Genomic DNA, 15,961 nt, shown 5'->3' with positions numbered 1-15,961 from the left:
ACAAAGCCTGCAGCAGATCTAGAGATGACAAAAAGCCCAGAAAGCCCTTAAGCAGGTAACACTGCTGTGATGTGTGGAAAATAGGTGGGAGACTGAGACTTTTTAACATTGTATTCCAGGAAGCTTCTGAAATGGCCAGTGACAGACCAAGAAAAAAGGTCTCTGTGGGCAGGGGCTGGTTATCCCTAAGTCTCCTACTTCTAGCTGCCTCCCCTGCCCAAGTTCTCCAGTGCTTGTTCTGCTTTGTGCTCCAGTAAAATGCACTGCTTGAGATCAGCTGGGCCAGATCAGTGATTTCCAGTTCCTCCTTTTCAGGCAAAGGTGTAATTTCTCTCATTTTGAAAGTCTGAGTGGCTCTGTATCCTGCCACAACTGCCAATAAAGTCTTTCTCTGAAATAAACACGGATTATCCCATCATTACCAGACAAAAGAAGGAAGAACAACCCATATCCCCTGCAATGCCACTTCTAATGGCTATCTATGGTCCTGGTCTCCTCTGGCAGACCCCAAGGCCAGCAACACAGGCAGGTTATGAACACACTACTGAATGCCACGTAACAGCTCAGTGTGGTAAATGCCTCTCCCTTCATCTGCTTTTGTTTGATCTTCTGTTTTAGGAACAAGAAAAGCAGTCTTGGTTAATCTCCTATATTGAGAGGGTGTATCTCCTTGAATGAAGGAGGGTGAGAGAGACCAAAAGTATTATTCAAAGTCATTCCTGAGCTTAGGGTTGTCTTAAACTTTAAACTTGCACTGAACCAGGAAACACTGCTGGCTTACAGACAGCAAAAATGGTTGTGTGCCTCTCTGGCACAAGAAATAAGTGGCCTTGTCCTGTCTATTGGACATGAAATGAGTATAAAGAAGCTTGGTAAGTTCAAAGGAGAAAAAGAGAAAATTTTATTTGAACATCTGGTATTTATAGAATTCTAAAGGTGACTGTGGATTGGAGGATGGAATTACCACCTCTCCAACCACACTGGTCTAAAAATTAATCAATCATTTTTCTCCACCCACAGAGAAATATGTAAACTATTCTATTTATACATGACATTGTGTGGGAACTTCGACTCTTAAATATGTAAATATTATCAGAAGGCTAAAGAAGTTTTATGAGAACTTTTGCACTTTCAAAAGAACTATATATAAAAAAAAAAAAACACTTTTAAAAATCAGAGTAACATTGTCCCTCTGTGAATCTGCTCAGGATGTCGAGCCTGAAATGTGGGGGTTTTGCCTGTGCCTTCCTTTGTATCTCTGTCCCTGCAGTCTCTCCAGTGCGACCTGCTCCCCACACCTACCCCTAGTCCCCACAGTGACCCCCTGGCAGCCCCCTCTCCCTCTGTCTGCTCCTTCAGGCCATGCTGGATTCAGCTCCTACCCTGCTTCTTCTCCCTCCTGTGCCCATTACCCATCACAGATCGCTCAATTCCTCCAGGCCCTCCTTAAAACTGCTTTGCCAGGAAGCTGACAGAATAAGAGAAGGAAATGCCTGGGAAATGTTTGGCTCCAATTCTCTCTGCCTACCTGCTTGGCCAGTGTCCTGCCTCCACCTCAGGCCACCACGACCCTCCTAGCTTCAGGGGACATTGAAAAATTAATCCCAAAGTCTTGTTAGAATAACATATTTCAGTGCTGTGAGCCCCAGACCCCAGCAGGTGCTTCAGGTGGGAAGGGGTGTGCAGAGGAGGACAAACCTGGCTGTTGGAGAGTGGAACAGCTGTATGTCACCCATCCTCTGGCAATGTCCATCTCCCAGACTTACACTCTTCAGTCTTCATGATACACTCCAATTTTCCAATGCTGCCTCAAGGTGCAGCTAGATTAATCCAGGTCTTAAAATCTCCCTGTTGGCTGTGAAGCAAGTGCATGGGACCAAAAGAACTTCTTACGGCACTATTGAAAATGAGGGCCAGGTCTCCAGCAGGTGTAAATGGTGCAGCTTTTCTGCCTACACTAGAGACTAATGGTTGAGTGTGCAGTCCTGCACGTCAGAACTGCTCTCTACAGTGAATGCACATCAGGAGATGGTGTGTTACCTATATTTTTAAACTTTACTTCCATTCCTACCTGGTTGTTTATGTTAACTATGATCACAGTTTTGGCAGTGTGAGTCATTTGCCATGCAAAAGGCCCCAGTTCCTCCAGGAAATAATGCACTCAGCAGATATACATCTTCACAGACCAGACATTTTCATCTCTGCTTGCCTTCCCTGTCCATTTTGTGACACACCAGTGGTAACAACAGGCTCTCTCCAGGAAGGAAAGTGACAGGCTCTATCTACCCCATTGCTTGGTGATTTGTGGGGGAATTATTTATAGAGATACAGTGGCTTAGGACAACAGACACAGAGAATTAACGAAATAGGAGAACTGATACCGGTGAAATAGCAGCTCTGCTGCACTTACTAATTAAGTCATTAAGCACACATTTAGGCAATAAAAAGTTGACTGTTAGTCTAGACAGACTCACACAGCCACAGGAATTGTGATGTCCTGCAAGGAACTACAGAGAAAACTTCCTTTGCAGAAACAAGTCAATAACTTTCCAGAGGCTGTAAAATCAAACTGTTGTGTGTCAAAACTCAGATATTACAATCAAGAACACTGAATAATTATTATGGAATAAAAAATATGCTATGTTTACTAACAGTAGCTGCTGTATTGTCAATACTTTTTTATGGCAGGAAAGAGAAATACCAAAAGTAAAGGGCCTTATCTATCTATTAAAAGTGCATGTAATCAAGAGGCAATCATGCTGTCAAAAGACAAAGTAGGAAAAATTGTCTTTTACAGCTGTTTATGTGCATCAGCTCAGTACTTTTTCCTGCACATTTTCCAATCCTTTTCCTTACTAGATTCCTATATATTTTGTTATTTCATGTAAATTTGGTTCCTCCTCTATATATGACATATATAAGTAGAAATACATGTTTTAATTACCTAAAAGTTAAAAAAAAAATAAAAAAGCTTCACAAGTCCAAATCAAAGATTTAGCTATGGACACAGATTCACATATAATCAGGGGAAGCAGATGCTCTTTAACTTCTTCTCAGGTGGTTCCCAAGAGTTTGAGGGCACACACTATGGATGCATTCAGTGGTCTCAGAGGCACTGACATGCAAATCTGAAGCGGGCAATGCTGTTAAATCATGTGCTTGTCCATAACCCCAAAGATCTTTTACTTAGTCCCACAGAAATGTTTGTGACCCATGGTTTTACACTGCCAATTTCCTAAAAGATACCAGCATCACACAGAAAGTAGGGTAACATGAGACAGTCATGGTAAGTAGTCTCTTACAACGGGGTGAGCTGCTCTCTGTGGATGTGTGTCTCTTTTCATGGCTACTGGGAGAGCCAGATCATGTGTTCAAACTGGCCACCTAACTTTTCATAGAACAGATAAATCCCACCTTAGTCCCATCTGACTGCTGTCACAGCTGTACTGGTCTGGAGCAACACAGGAAAAAATTGCCCCAAATGAACCTACCTGCCATTACTCCAGATGCTCTTCCAAATCATGCCTCTTCTCAGCGGCCTGAGTTGGACTTGGTGTTCCATTGGATTCAAGGTGCCCTCCTTTTCTTTTGAGGGACACCCAGCTGGGCATTCTTCACTGTCCCTGGTGGATTTTACTGGGACAGGACTGATCTCATGGTGGTCAGATCCAGTCCTTTGCCCTTGCAAACAGCCCTGCTGCACCCCTCTCCTGAGGTTTTCCTCCCCTCCATGCACTCACACACGTAAACACACAACTTTACCAGTTCTAGCAAAAATTAAACTGAGGAAAAATTAAAATTAAACTGAGTTACTTGGTGCCACCAACATGAATGTATCAGAACACAACTTGTATTTCAGCTGAGCAGAATTTTGTTTGGCACAACTAACAGAACGTACCCATTTCCTCTTTGCTTTTCAATTTAGGTTTTCAATCAGGAAGCACCATCAGAAGAACAAAACCTATTTCTTTTCTATGCAATTTCTGATTTTCTGGATTATATGTATAACAATAATTAAAAACACCTAAAAATTGCATGTTTCCCTTTACAGGCAAAGCTAAAGACAATAAAGAAGCAGGGACATAGTAATACTCATTATTTTATTGTATCCTTTTATGATACTGACTAGAACGCCAGATTTAATAATATTGGATGCATGTATAAAAATAATCCAATCCTTAAAAATTATATTTTGCTACTACAGTACTGTATAATTAGTGGAGACTGAAAATATGATACAACTTTGAATAATACTGGTTTGGAAAACATCCTCAGAACCCCAGAGACTTGGAAGCAAACATTCAGAGACAGAGGAAAGGGAGTGGAGCAATGTCAAGAACATAAAGCAGGTTTACATTCAGGTTGTAAAGAAGAACAAATAGATGCTGAAAATTTGTCTTTTGAAAGAGAGGTCACAAAAGGTGAACTTTACTGCTGCTATTCTAAAAGCTGCTTAAATAAATCATTATGATTTTACACACCAAGATTCACCTTCCACTAGGAGAAAGTCCTGTAGAATTTAATGTGTTTAGAGCAAATTACTGAGTTTAACAGAATTTCCTTTAAAAATGAAGGTAGTAAATATTTATCTTGTTGAGCTTCTTTTTTTTTTTTTTTCTTTAAAGCAGACACATCCTAGTAGATTTTATTGAAGACTTTTTATGTCCAGCAAATTCTACAGCCACATTCAAGAGAAGCGATCAGTGTTCACTGGACTTTTCCATACAGGATTTTGCTGATCTGGGGGCTGCCTGCTGCAGTAATTAACCCAAGTAAGACTCCCATCCCTTCTAGCATTTTATTGAAACAGAGAATGAATGATTTAGCACTTCAATATCACTTTGGAGGAACATCAGGCACCCTTGCTAGGTGCTCTCTCAACAAGGATATTATGCAACACAGACTAAACACACAAGAGGTGTCATCCCACACTCAACCTCATGGTACTGAAGTCACACTTCTGCAAAATAAGTAAGCATATTCTTTTTTTTTTTTTTTTTTTAAATTTTGGTACTTCTTAATCCTTCATTAGTTTCTCTCCTGCTTTTCAATTTCAGCAGCTCAAGGGAATGAAGAATTAAATGTACATTGAAAAGGTCCCAAACACTTACAAACATATAGGACATACCCATTCTGAAACTAGAAGATCTTGCTTAATTTCTAACGGGACAGGCAAGAGTGATCTGCAGAGCAGTTGATATGTGTGACAGCAGGAAGCATCTCTACATCCCTAGATATTACATGATAGGAAAGAAGCTGGCTGACCAGTAAAACAACTACACAAAATTCACATTCATTCTCTTCCCAGGAAACTGTTTCAGATCTTGAAGCTGTTTTGTTCATTCTCGCATAACACAGGTCCTGCTACAGTAATAAGTATGCTTTAAAAAAAAAGATAGATACAACATGGAAAGGCAGGAACAGTATCACAGAAATAGAGAGACAGAGCCATGGGAAAGCATGTACTACACACAAGTGACCCTGGTGGTGGAGTGATTCAGGCCTGAAAAAGAACTTTGCAGTCCATGGGAGAATTACGCCAGTCACTGTAGGGATGATGGATTTTATCCTTTGTGTGTAAAGAGGAAAAAACATTAGTAAGCATAGGAAGAGCATTTAACTAAAATGCATCCGCTCTTGTTAATTTAAAGAAGAAAGCTAAAGATTACTATTAGGGAATGAAAATTCCAGCTGGATTTGGAATAGATGTGACCATTGACCAGCATCAGAGACAAATCCCAGGAAAGCAACTTGCCGTATCTGCAGCAGTGTCCAAACCCACTCTGTGCTCACTCAGGTCCCAGCAGACAATCTGTACAAGTATCGGCACAAACTATTGCACAATGATAAATACTTCCCTCTAAATGCAATTTATTGCTATTTTTAAAGCCTTTTACTACCCTGCAGTGTGGAGGCAGATAACTTTCATAAAGCTGTTCATGAGTGGTAACTCACTACATGACTGTGCCAGTGGGTCTTATGGGAAATGCCACTAGAGCAATGGGATTTATTGCTGCTATAAAACCTAACAGTTCCAGTGTGGGGGAAAACCTGGCCTGCTTTTTCCACTTATAGCCCAATTTAGTGCTGTAAGGTTTCAACAGTGTGAAAAAACAATCCTGATTTCCAGTGCAGCTGGAAGAACTGGTCAGGGCAAGCAGCAGGACACAGGAAGACTGTATGTTCAAGATGCCTTTTGAAAGATTCCTCAAATCTGTGTTTTGCTGATCAGTTCACTGGGACTGCCTCTCCTATGCTGTCAGGGGTATTTTTGTGGGTAAGGTGTCTTGTCAGTATATTTGGCAGAGCACCATAGCAGCAAACACATGCCTCTCACAGTTTTTCCTGTCAAGCAACAGAATTAGCATTTTTTTTCCAAATTTAATTAAGAATACGACCACACAACTGCCCATGGGTCATTGCTGACTGCTCCCCTCACTTTCCACAGCAGCCAGGAGCAATAGCAGATTTATGAGCAGTGTTGGTGTCGTTTTTCCTCCTTTCCCTACATCTGGCTGAACCACTTGCATTCTCCATACCAAAAACATGCCACTTCCCTCCTATCCTCTCACATAGTGGAGAGTGATTCCCCTTGGCAAAATCACACAGTGTGCTCAAAATTTTCAATTTGGGGTAGCTAGAAGTAATCTTAAAAGAGAGATGGGAAATAAGCTGCATGTATTTAGACATCCTACAGGGAGTTAGGTTGTGAACAGAGAAGCATCTGATTTTGAAAGTGGGCTTGAGGGCACATAGAGACCTTTCTTATGCCCAAGAGGAATAACAAGCCCCACTCCACTGCCAAAGAGCACTTTGTTCATGGCAGACACAGAGAGAATCCTGGTGGCAGCTTTACACAGAGACAACCTGCGCTGAAGCACTGCCCACATCCCTGCTGTGGCTGGGTGTGTCTGTACAGTTGGGGTGAGGCAGCGAACACTGCAGTAAAATAACCATCATAAATTGTGACACAGTACAGTGCACTGCACCCACCCCTTCTGTCCCAGTGCAGCTGGGAGCGGGTGGTGCCTGGCTGAAGACAGAAGCACTGTAGCACAGGCTGCAGCTGGGCTGGTGGAGACCCAGGGGCTGAATCACCTCAGGCTGCCTCTGTCACCTTCCCAAAAGCTTCCTGGTACACTGTGGGGGAAAGCACCTGCACTCATCTGGGTGCTGACTCCTTCTGCCTAAACCCCTCTCTTACCTGGGGGCAGGGCCTCCTAAAACATCCAGAGGAGGTGTGGCAGCTCAGGAGAGACCCTTTTCCTCCTCCTCCTGTGGACTGTGCATTGGGTCTGAGACTCCTTCCTTATCCAAGCCAAATAGAAGGTCAGGCTGCAATGGATAAATCCTCATAAGAAATGCCCCAGTTTACCTGCACTGGGAGAGAGAAAATTTCAGTGCAATAACACTCTTTCAGAAAATTCCAAGTTTTGCAGTCCTCGCTCACAAAATCCTGCTGGATTTAGTGAGACTCTTTCTCTCCAGATACAATTCAAGGAGAATTTGAAGACTGTTAAGGTATTAAAATTATTACTTGCAAACTTTTGTGTGCATTAGAAATAGTTCTATCTCAATTCCAGTCAAATCCCTTGCAATTTGCAATGTGCTGAGAGATACAGACCAGAAGTTTTGTTCATATACCCTTTGTGCAGAAGGGCTGATCTGCAATTGAGTTGGTGTGCCATACTTTGTCCTTCGTACTTGACATGCAGGAGTTCGTCTCCTGGTCTTTGAACTAACCAAGCAGTTAAACATCTTTGCCTATAAGATAGGCCTCAATGCTTCCCCATCTGAGGACATGCTGGCACATGGATAAATCATGGGATTCTTGTGATTGCTGGGACACATCCTTATCACAAGCTGCTTTACTGAAAAGGAAAAAAGTCCAGTCTATAGGCTTTGGATTTAGATTTAGCGTTAATTGCATCTTCCTCCTTTCTTTTGTAACAAAAACATAGCTCTGCTCCATACTGGGGGAAAGACAGTCCTTTCTGTCCTGGAGGAAAACTCTGATCAGCGTGGCAGGGCACAGCTAATTCTTGTGCTTTACCTGGTATATTATGGACACTGTAAGTAGAGCTTCCCTTAAATACAATTCCCATGGGCATCCATTCCTTTCCCCCTACAGCTGAGATCAGCTGCGCATTACCAGCTGCAAGGCTGATTATGAATCAGACAGGTTGCATGCATTGTCACCAAAAGGTCATGTAAGTGCAAAGGGTACTGCCCTAGGTGTCCATAAAGCTCTGTTTCTCTGCAAGTTCACACTGCTGCTTCTACATAGAAGAGCAGAGGCGTAAAAAAGACACTGTGTTTGTGTGCTATGGCTGGTGCACCTAACTGTGCCTTCTCAAGCACATATGTGGCACCTTTCCTGTCTTGAAGTTTTGAGAAAACAAGACAGATGTGAGCAGGGACCAGAAACTTCTAGGCCAACACAGCTTATAATTGCCTGTTGCTGTCTCGCTTCCCTCTCGATACCTGTTACTGACCTTTGGTAGGGAACAGAACAGCCTTTAAAGTGCTGGGAAAGGATCTGGGAACTCACACCATCTGTAGGATGCAAGCACTTGCTCCCTGATAGAGAGCTCCTCATCACCCCAGGTTTGCCTCCAGTGAGCAGCCACACAATACATGGGTGTCTGAACTGGGGTTAGGCACTTTGGGGGATGCACCCTGTGATCCTCAGTGCTTCAGTGATCTGAGCTACCTAATCAACTTAGTTGTAGGCACTGTGTCTTTTAAAGCATGGTGGGGGAGAAGGGAATATCAGTTTATGTACACACTACAGATATGGTGAGTTAGTGATGAAGGAACTGTGCTATTTGTTATCCTTATACAAGCAGCCACCTTGAATTAAAAGCACATTCACATTCAAGAGGAGAAACTGAATCTGGACCTTGTATCTAAACAGGCTTTGGGTGACTCAGATTAACAGTGCAGTAAAGATAAGTGGCAAATATACTTCATGATATTTAATTATATTTCCCGCATGTGAGTCAGGGCAGTCCCAAGCACAAATGTTGGAGAATAGAAAGTAGCCCAGAGGACTTGAGGTGTTGGTTGGCGAGAAGCTCAACATGACCCAGCAAAGTGCTCTCACAGCCCAGAAGGGCAATTGTGTCATGGGCAGCACCAGAACCAGGCTGGGGAGGGGATTCTCTCCCTCTGCTCTGCTCTCCTGAGACCCCATCTGCAGTGCTGTGTCTAGGAGTCCCATAAGAAGATATAAGGCCAGAGGAGGCCACAAAGATGCTCAGAGGCTGGAGCACCTCTGCTATGAAGACAGTCTGAGAAAGTTGGGGCTCTTCAGCCTGGAGAAGAGTAGGCTCCAAGGAGACCTTAGAGCACCTTCCAGTAACTAAGGGAGGCCTACAAAAAAGCTGGAGAAGGAATTTTCGCAAGGTCATGTGGGGATAGGACAAGGGAAATTATTTTAAAGCAAAGAAGGTAGATTTAGATTTATTAAAAGAAAGAAATTCTTCATTGTGAGAATGGTGAGGCACTGAAACAGGTTGCCCAGAGAAGTTACCAAGTGTTCAAAGCCAGGTTGGATGGACCTTTGAGAAACCTGGTCTAGTGGAAGGCATCCCTGCTTATGGCGAGGAGTTGGAAAAAAAAATCTGTAAAATCCCTTCCAACTCAACCCATTCCAGGGTTCTGTGACTAGCAAGATCTCTTCCAACACTCACTTTAGGTCAGAACACAGTCCATGAGTTTCAATCTGATCTTTGGTGAGACATGCAATAACTTACATTCTTCAGCTTCTGCTAATATGAACGAACACACCTGGGTGAGGAAACTTGCCTGGTCTGAATCACTCGAAACTAGGATGGAAGAAAGAAAAACACTTCAACATAAGTGATCTTTGCTATGCTAGGATTGCAAGCATCATGTTTTTCTCTTTCTTAAATGCAACTGACTGCAGTAAGCCCTCTTTTTCAATGCACTGAAAGTCTCCACAGTGCCTACAAATGGTGGACTGTGGAGGTTTGAAAACATATCCCACCTTCATTGCCCAGAATTCAGGTTCCTCTGCCCAGCCAAGGCTATAGCATTATTACTCCTTCACAGAATCCACATAAAAATCATTCTGAAGTCACAGCTCATCTTCTTCTTCCCTGTGAGTAATTATTTAATATTGTATTGCTGTGTCTATAGGCATTTAAATCATTGCAGGGAAACAGAGCCCCAAAGGATCCCATATGGAAGCACCACGATGGCATGTAGTGGCATCGCTTCTGAACAATATTGGTTGACAAAACAACAACATTCCCTATATACAGAAGGTTTTCAAAGCAGCACATAGGAACAACTGTGCCTTTTTTCTGTCAAAATTGCAGTGGTGTGACTAACCTTCCTGCACTCCTTGGAGACAATCAACCCATGAATTCAGCCAATATTGCCAGACACTGGGCTTTGGCAAGGACTCAGGAATCTGGAGAACTTTTACCAGTACAAAGGCAAGGACCAGAAGACAAGCCAGGTTCCTTGTCCTGCGCAAAGCTGACAGCAAGGCAGTGGTCTAAAATGGAGAGGACAAACTTGCCTGACCAAAAGAAATTGCACAGTGAAGCTTTGCGTGAAGGCTGGCTAGGAAGACAAGCACAGTCAACAGTGAACGAGATCTGTAAACAAGACACTCCCTAGTGGTATTCAATGAAGAGTGCTGGGCACAGTTCATCTGCCTGGACTGATCCATGCTTGCCCATGTAACGCCAAGAATGAAGAATGAAAAAGGAGTACACTTGTTAGCTTCCCACTGGGTCTTTTAGTGATGTGCTTCTTGAGCCATTCTCCCATCTTCCTCCTCCTCTCTGATGCTCAGCAACTGTGACCGTCCCTCAGGGCAGCAATGCTCAGCATGAAGTTCAAAGTCCTTCCTATTAAATGGGAAGAGTAAGATTGATGTGGCCTCAACTACCCAGGAGACAGATTGTACCTGGGAATTAAGGGCCACACAACTGTGTCAATCTTCCACTCCCTCTCCACTCTTTGCTAAAAATAGTCTCTTCTTCTGGTTTCGTCACTAATGAAGGATGGATTGTATTGTCCAGGGTAGATGCATGAATGTCGAGATCCAGGCAAACCAGTGTAGGGAGGATAAAGTCCATTTCTTTCCAGTTCAGGATTTCTTAGTCCAGTTGGCTGTATTAGCAAAAAAAAAAAAAAAAAAAAAAGGTCTTATTCTCACACTCAAATCCTCCTTCAGGCACAGCCTTACCACATTTCTTTGCTGTTGGTTCAGTAGCTAGAGGGAACAATATGATCTCTAATGATCTCTATAATCTAGAATGATTTTTGCTGTATTGCCGGAAGGGATTATTATGATGCAATCTAATTTCAACATCTGGCCAATGAACAGACGTGAAGCTTACCTGACTCTGCCAAGTGCAGTCCAAGTACACAGTTAATTTTTAATTAAAAAAAAAAAATCTACTGCTGAGCTCAGGTATTGAAACAACTCTCATTAAAAGGATATTGTCCCAGAGCCATCCTTAAAGGAGACAATTATAGAAAATCAAAGGTAGTCTTCTGCTTTGAGTATTACCTGGGCATTTCTCTCCCCATTTACCATAGGTACCTCCTCTCCCAAGAGAGGAGAGGCCCTTGAATTATATGTCAAAAACAAAACAGTCTGACCTTCCTTTTTCTTCCCTTCTTGTAACTAAGTAAGACTCCTGGGGACACTTGGTGGAGGAACACTGCTAAGATCAAGTCTGTACAATCCTTTCACCCAGTGAATAACATGAAGCCTCTTGGTCTAATCTGTTACAGAGCAGATCCATGCAAAACCCTCATCACCTACTGCTCGCTAAAAAGTTTCCATTTCTAGTTCCCAGCATAATGAGAGTCTTTAAAAAAAATAGGAAATGCATTTTCATTTCAAATATCTCATTCTTAGTGGAAGCATGAAGGAGAATAGTTTGACTCCATGCTGTGCAACCCAGTAAATTTGCTCACTGAAAAACTTAAAATATAAGCTAGGAAAATAGTAACACTCTCTGCTCTGGAAAGCAAGGAGACCAGAATGGGTGATTTGGGTGAAATCCTGTGACTTTCACTCTCATGAGTAACCCACACACACCTTAAGTACATGTTGCTGAAAATGAGTGACAGACGATACAGCAGCACCACAACTCTGGATACAGCCATTAGCAGATGGTACCAACCATGACATAACAACTTGTGCTTGTGTCTTTCTGTGCCCTACAAAGCCTATTACTCCTTATTCCCTCAGAGTTGAAGGGATGCTCCTTATGTACCCTGCAGAGGGAAGGAATGGAGGAAAAGAGGAGTCCTCAGTGACCAGCATCTTCCTATTTGGGGGCAAAGTTCCCCAGACAGACATTTCAACCTTCCACTTCATCAGTGAGGGTGGACAGGAGAAAACTGCTAAAAGGGAACCCAAGGAGTTTATCCAAAACCTTTAACTGTCCTTCTCTACTCTAGGATTGGGATTTTTGGGCATTTTTACCAAAATATTCCTAGACCTTTCCTCATCATTCTTCCTAATGATATCTCTTTGTGATATTCACCACAGGTAATAGCTAGAGCCCATAGGACTCCTAAAATGCCTTGCTATGGAAGACATTTGCTTTGCTCTTTTATCTTGCAGGAAAGGGATCTGCACTTCCAAAAATAAAGGAATATCTCTTTCCTGTATGAGGCACAAAGGGTTAAAAGTTAATCTCTGGATAGATACCGAATAATACACATCTGTCATCTGCAACAGGTTCTTGGTGCTTCCATTCTCCTGCATCTCGATGGTCTCTCTGCCCCACTCCTGTGCCCGGGGATTCTTCGGATATTCAGCATAAGGTGACATCTGGAAATCCCCACTCTTGAAAATCAGTTTACTTATGTCATTTTTATTCTTCCTGTTTATAAAAGAATGAGGGAAAGTGAAAACTTACAACTTATCCTGCTATCTTGTGTACACTTCTGACATGATCTCAGGAGAGATCATTACTTGATGTTATGAGTCTTGACTGGGAACAAAGATCACCTCAGAAGGACTGTAGTCCAGTCATCTGCTCTGAAGCCAAATCAGATATGAAATCAGATCATGCAACTCAGGGCATTATCCGGTGGGATTTGAAATCTCCAAAGTTACATGGCAACCTCCCTCAGCAACCTGTTCCACTGCCTTACTGCTCCCTTGGTGAAAGGATTTTTCCCTACATTCAGTTTGATCCCCTCTGTTCCAGCTTGTTCCAGCTACGTCCCTTGTCTCTTAAAAACATATGTGTTCATCTAAGTCAATGAAAAAATCATGGAAATTGAGGAAGAAAAACATATAGGAGCCCCCATGCTATTAACTAAAGCACTTGTCAACACTATGTTAATTCCTAAGAAGGAAGATCTGAAAGGAGCTGGCCTGAGTGACACCAAATGTCCCTGCAGGACTATAATGGTTAATGAGTAAACTTTGGTAATGCTTCCAGTTCAAAGCAGAGTATTCTCCAGGAAGTCACATAAGCTGCCCAGGCCCAGGACTCATGAGAAAATGAGTCCACCCCTATGGAGATCTGCACTCTGGGCTATCTCATCTCCTGGCTGGGGTTTGCTGGCATCCCCCTGGCTCAAAATATCGGGTAAAAGGGCCACAATCAAACCACTGCCATATCTATATTACTGAATAATCCAGTTGCCAACTTTATCAGAGAGCTTTGAAATCCTAGATTTGGGGACTGGAATGGTGGGGAGAGGATGTTACTGCAAGGCATCCCTTTTTAGATTACATAAATCAGGAAATAGAGCTTCCTAGGCAAGTACATCTTGTCCAAAGCTACCTCCTGGTATGGGAATGAGGTGTGTATGTGTGTGAGCGTGTGTGTGAGAAGGAAAGACACACAGAGTGAGAGCACACGCAGGACTACTCCAAAAAGGTGAATGAAAATAGCCTTAAATACACTCAAACAACACTTCAGCAATGGCAAGTAACCTCTCCTGTTGCTTAAACCGCTCCTTTCAACTTAGCTTGCACTTTTGGAGTTTGCTTCCTGGCTTCAGAGCCTTACAGCTCTGTGTGGGAAGGACTCCCCTGCTTCCCCATCCTTAGAGGACATGATTTCTATGTGTACCTTTAAGAGACACCCAGTCCATTGTTTAGCCTGACTGCTGGGGAAAAAAAAAATTTAATTCTCCAAATGAAAGGACAGTGTGATACTTCAGTATCTCAGATTAACCCACTCGCTTAGCCTATGTTTTCACCTATGTTTTGGTCCTTAGTTATGCCATGTTTTAGTCCTTAGGAGTTCACACGGGAGCTCTGAGTGTGGTGCGATGCATGGGGAGGATGCCCAGGCTGAGCCGGGCTGGCAGCGGTACCTACCGGCAGCAGGTGACGATCAGTGCTATGCCCATGATCAGCAGCAGCCCCCCTCCTGCAGCTGCAATCACCACCGTGATGAGCTGGTACGCTGCAGATGGAAGAGACAGAGGCTGAGAAACAGCAGTGCGGTTTTAAACCCATGTAACATATCCACAGTCCCTGTGCCAAGGGATTAGCTGATTATTTCCTACCTTCTCCCCTCCCCATAAGCAACATAGCCTTAATTTTCAAGTGAAATGGAAACAAGTTCTTGTTTCCCTAAGGAATAGATTGCCTTCACTGATAGGTCAGAGTAACTCAAATATCTTGCTTCGGGAATGCTCAATATATGTGCTATCCTGACAGACTACGCAGGGAAAGGAGATCTCCTTTCCTTAGATGACATTAACTCAGCTTTGCGAAAGAAGGTCAGCAAAATTACTTTTAACAGAAAATGAAGGAACAAAAAGCACTGAAAAAAGTAACGTGTACCTACTGCATTTTAGACACAGTCACTTGCAATTACTTGTTTCAAATCTACTTCTGACACTGTAGAAAATAAAAGCAGTGAAATTTGGTACTCACGGTTTCCACAGTTGAATCCACCCAAGCCAAAGGGGCAGCTGGGAACAGAGAACAACAGGGAGTTTCAGCAGCTCAGTTGTGCCAACAGGTTACCAGAGCAAGGATGGTGGGGTAGGAGGAGGGCAGAACAGTCACCATACCTCACGCAGGTCTCGTTTTCCAGCTTATATCCATCTTCACAGGCTGAAAGCAGAGAGAAGGGCCGTGAGCACCGCGCAGTGGAGCCAGCAGGGATTTCCCAGCGCCGCTTCCACGGCGGCCTCGCCCCCAGCGCCCCGCGGCTGCACGGCAGGAGCGCCGCGCACCGGGATGGGGGCTGGATGTCCTCCGGTTTGGGGAAAACACCGAGCACTTAAGGTGAATAAGGTCAAGAATACCTCCTGCTGGCTTTAATGGAACCATTTCGGAGCTTTCCAAGCAGAGCCAGTTTGGAGCCCGGCCCAGGGAGGGCTGCTGGCAATGTCATTCCCAGCAGAGCTTCTTGCCCAAATGAAAACTCACTGCACATTGTACTGCTTCGCACAAAATAGCAATGTAAAAAAATCTGCAAGTGCCTCCCGTTTTCGTTTTGAAAGCCCATTTAAACTATGCTACTTAAGCATTGGTTCGTGTTACTAATTTTAAGTGTTAGTACTGCACAAGATGTTATGCAAACACAGTCAGGGTAACCTGAAGTGAGATGCTAATGTTTTTTTTGGTCATGTCACTTTTTCTCCAGATCTTTCAAATTTGCAGCTAAATCAAATTTTGAGATTTAGATTTTTACTGTATAGTAAAATTTTCTATTTTATTATACAGTAGAAATTGAATTTATTAGGTCTAAATAATCCAGAAAACTGCTATGTGCAAAATGTTGGTGAAAAACTGGAACCATCACTTCAAAATAAAATCATTTCTATGCTTATGGACAGCTATCCTATATTATCTGAGGAAATTATACTACCCTTGTGATGAACAGCAAAGGGGATGATACATTGGACACACAACTATAAGGTTCAAATTACTGATAAGATCACTGCTTTTCTCAGCAATAGTCCCACCAGAGCTCTGGCAGAT

At 43.0% G+C, this 15,961-nt stretch overlaps 1 protein-coding gene across 4 annotated transcripts in view; it reads right to left on the bottom strand.

The window, feature by feature from the left end:
* Positions 1 to 4,083: 4,083 nt before the first annotated feature.
* The window catches only part of HEG1 (heart development protein with EGF like domains 1), a 51,408-nt gene continuing 39,530 nt past the window's right edge, over positions 4,084 to 15,961 (bottom strand). For 3 of the 4 annotated variants that reach the window (XM_030277120.4, XM_030277118.4, XM_030277117.4), the window contains 5 exons: positions 15,046 to 15,088; positions 14,906 to 14,943; positions 14,342 to 14,429; positions 12,710 to 12,884; positions 4,084 to 11,151 (listed from right to left, as the gene is read on the bottom strand). In XM_030277120.4, the coding sequence (XP_030132980.4) occupies positions 11,002 to 11,151; positions 12,710 to 12,884; positions 14,342 to 14,429; positions 14,906 to 14,943; positions 15,046 to 15,088 (494 nt within the window). In that variant the 3' untranslated portion in view covers positions 4,084 to 11,001. The remainder of the gene's footprint in view (positions 11,152 to 12,709; positions 12,885 to 14,341; positions 14,430 to 14,905; positions 14,944 to 15,045; positions 15,089 to 15,961) is intronic. The other variant, XM_030277121.4, reaches the window with a different exon arrangement.

The sequence above is a fragment of the Taeniopygia guttata genome, chromosome 7, assembly GCF_048771995.1.
Source record: "Taeniopygia guttata chromosome 7, bTaeGut7.mat, whole genome shotgun sequence".
In the NCBI taxonomy this organism is placed as follows: Eukaryota; Metazoa; Chordata; class Aves; order Passeriformes; family Estrildidae; genus Taeniopygia; species Taeniopygia guttata.
The sequence above is the reverse complement of the archived record's forward strand: the minus strand, read 5'-3'. Positions and strand labels throughout refer to the sequence as shown.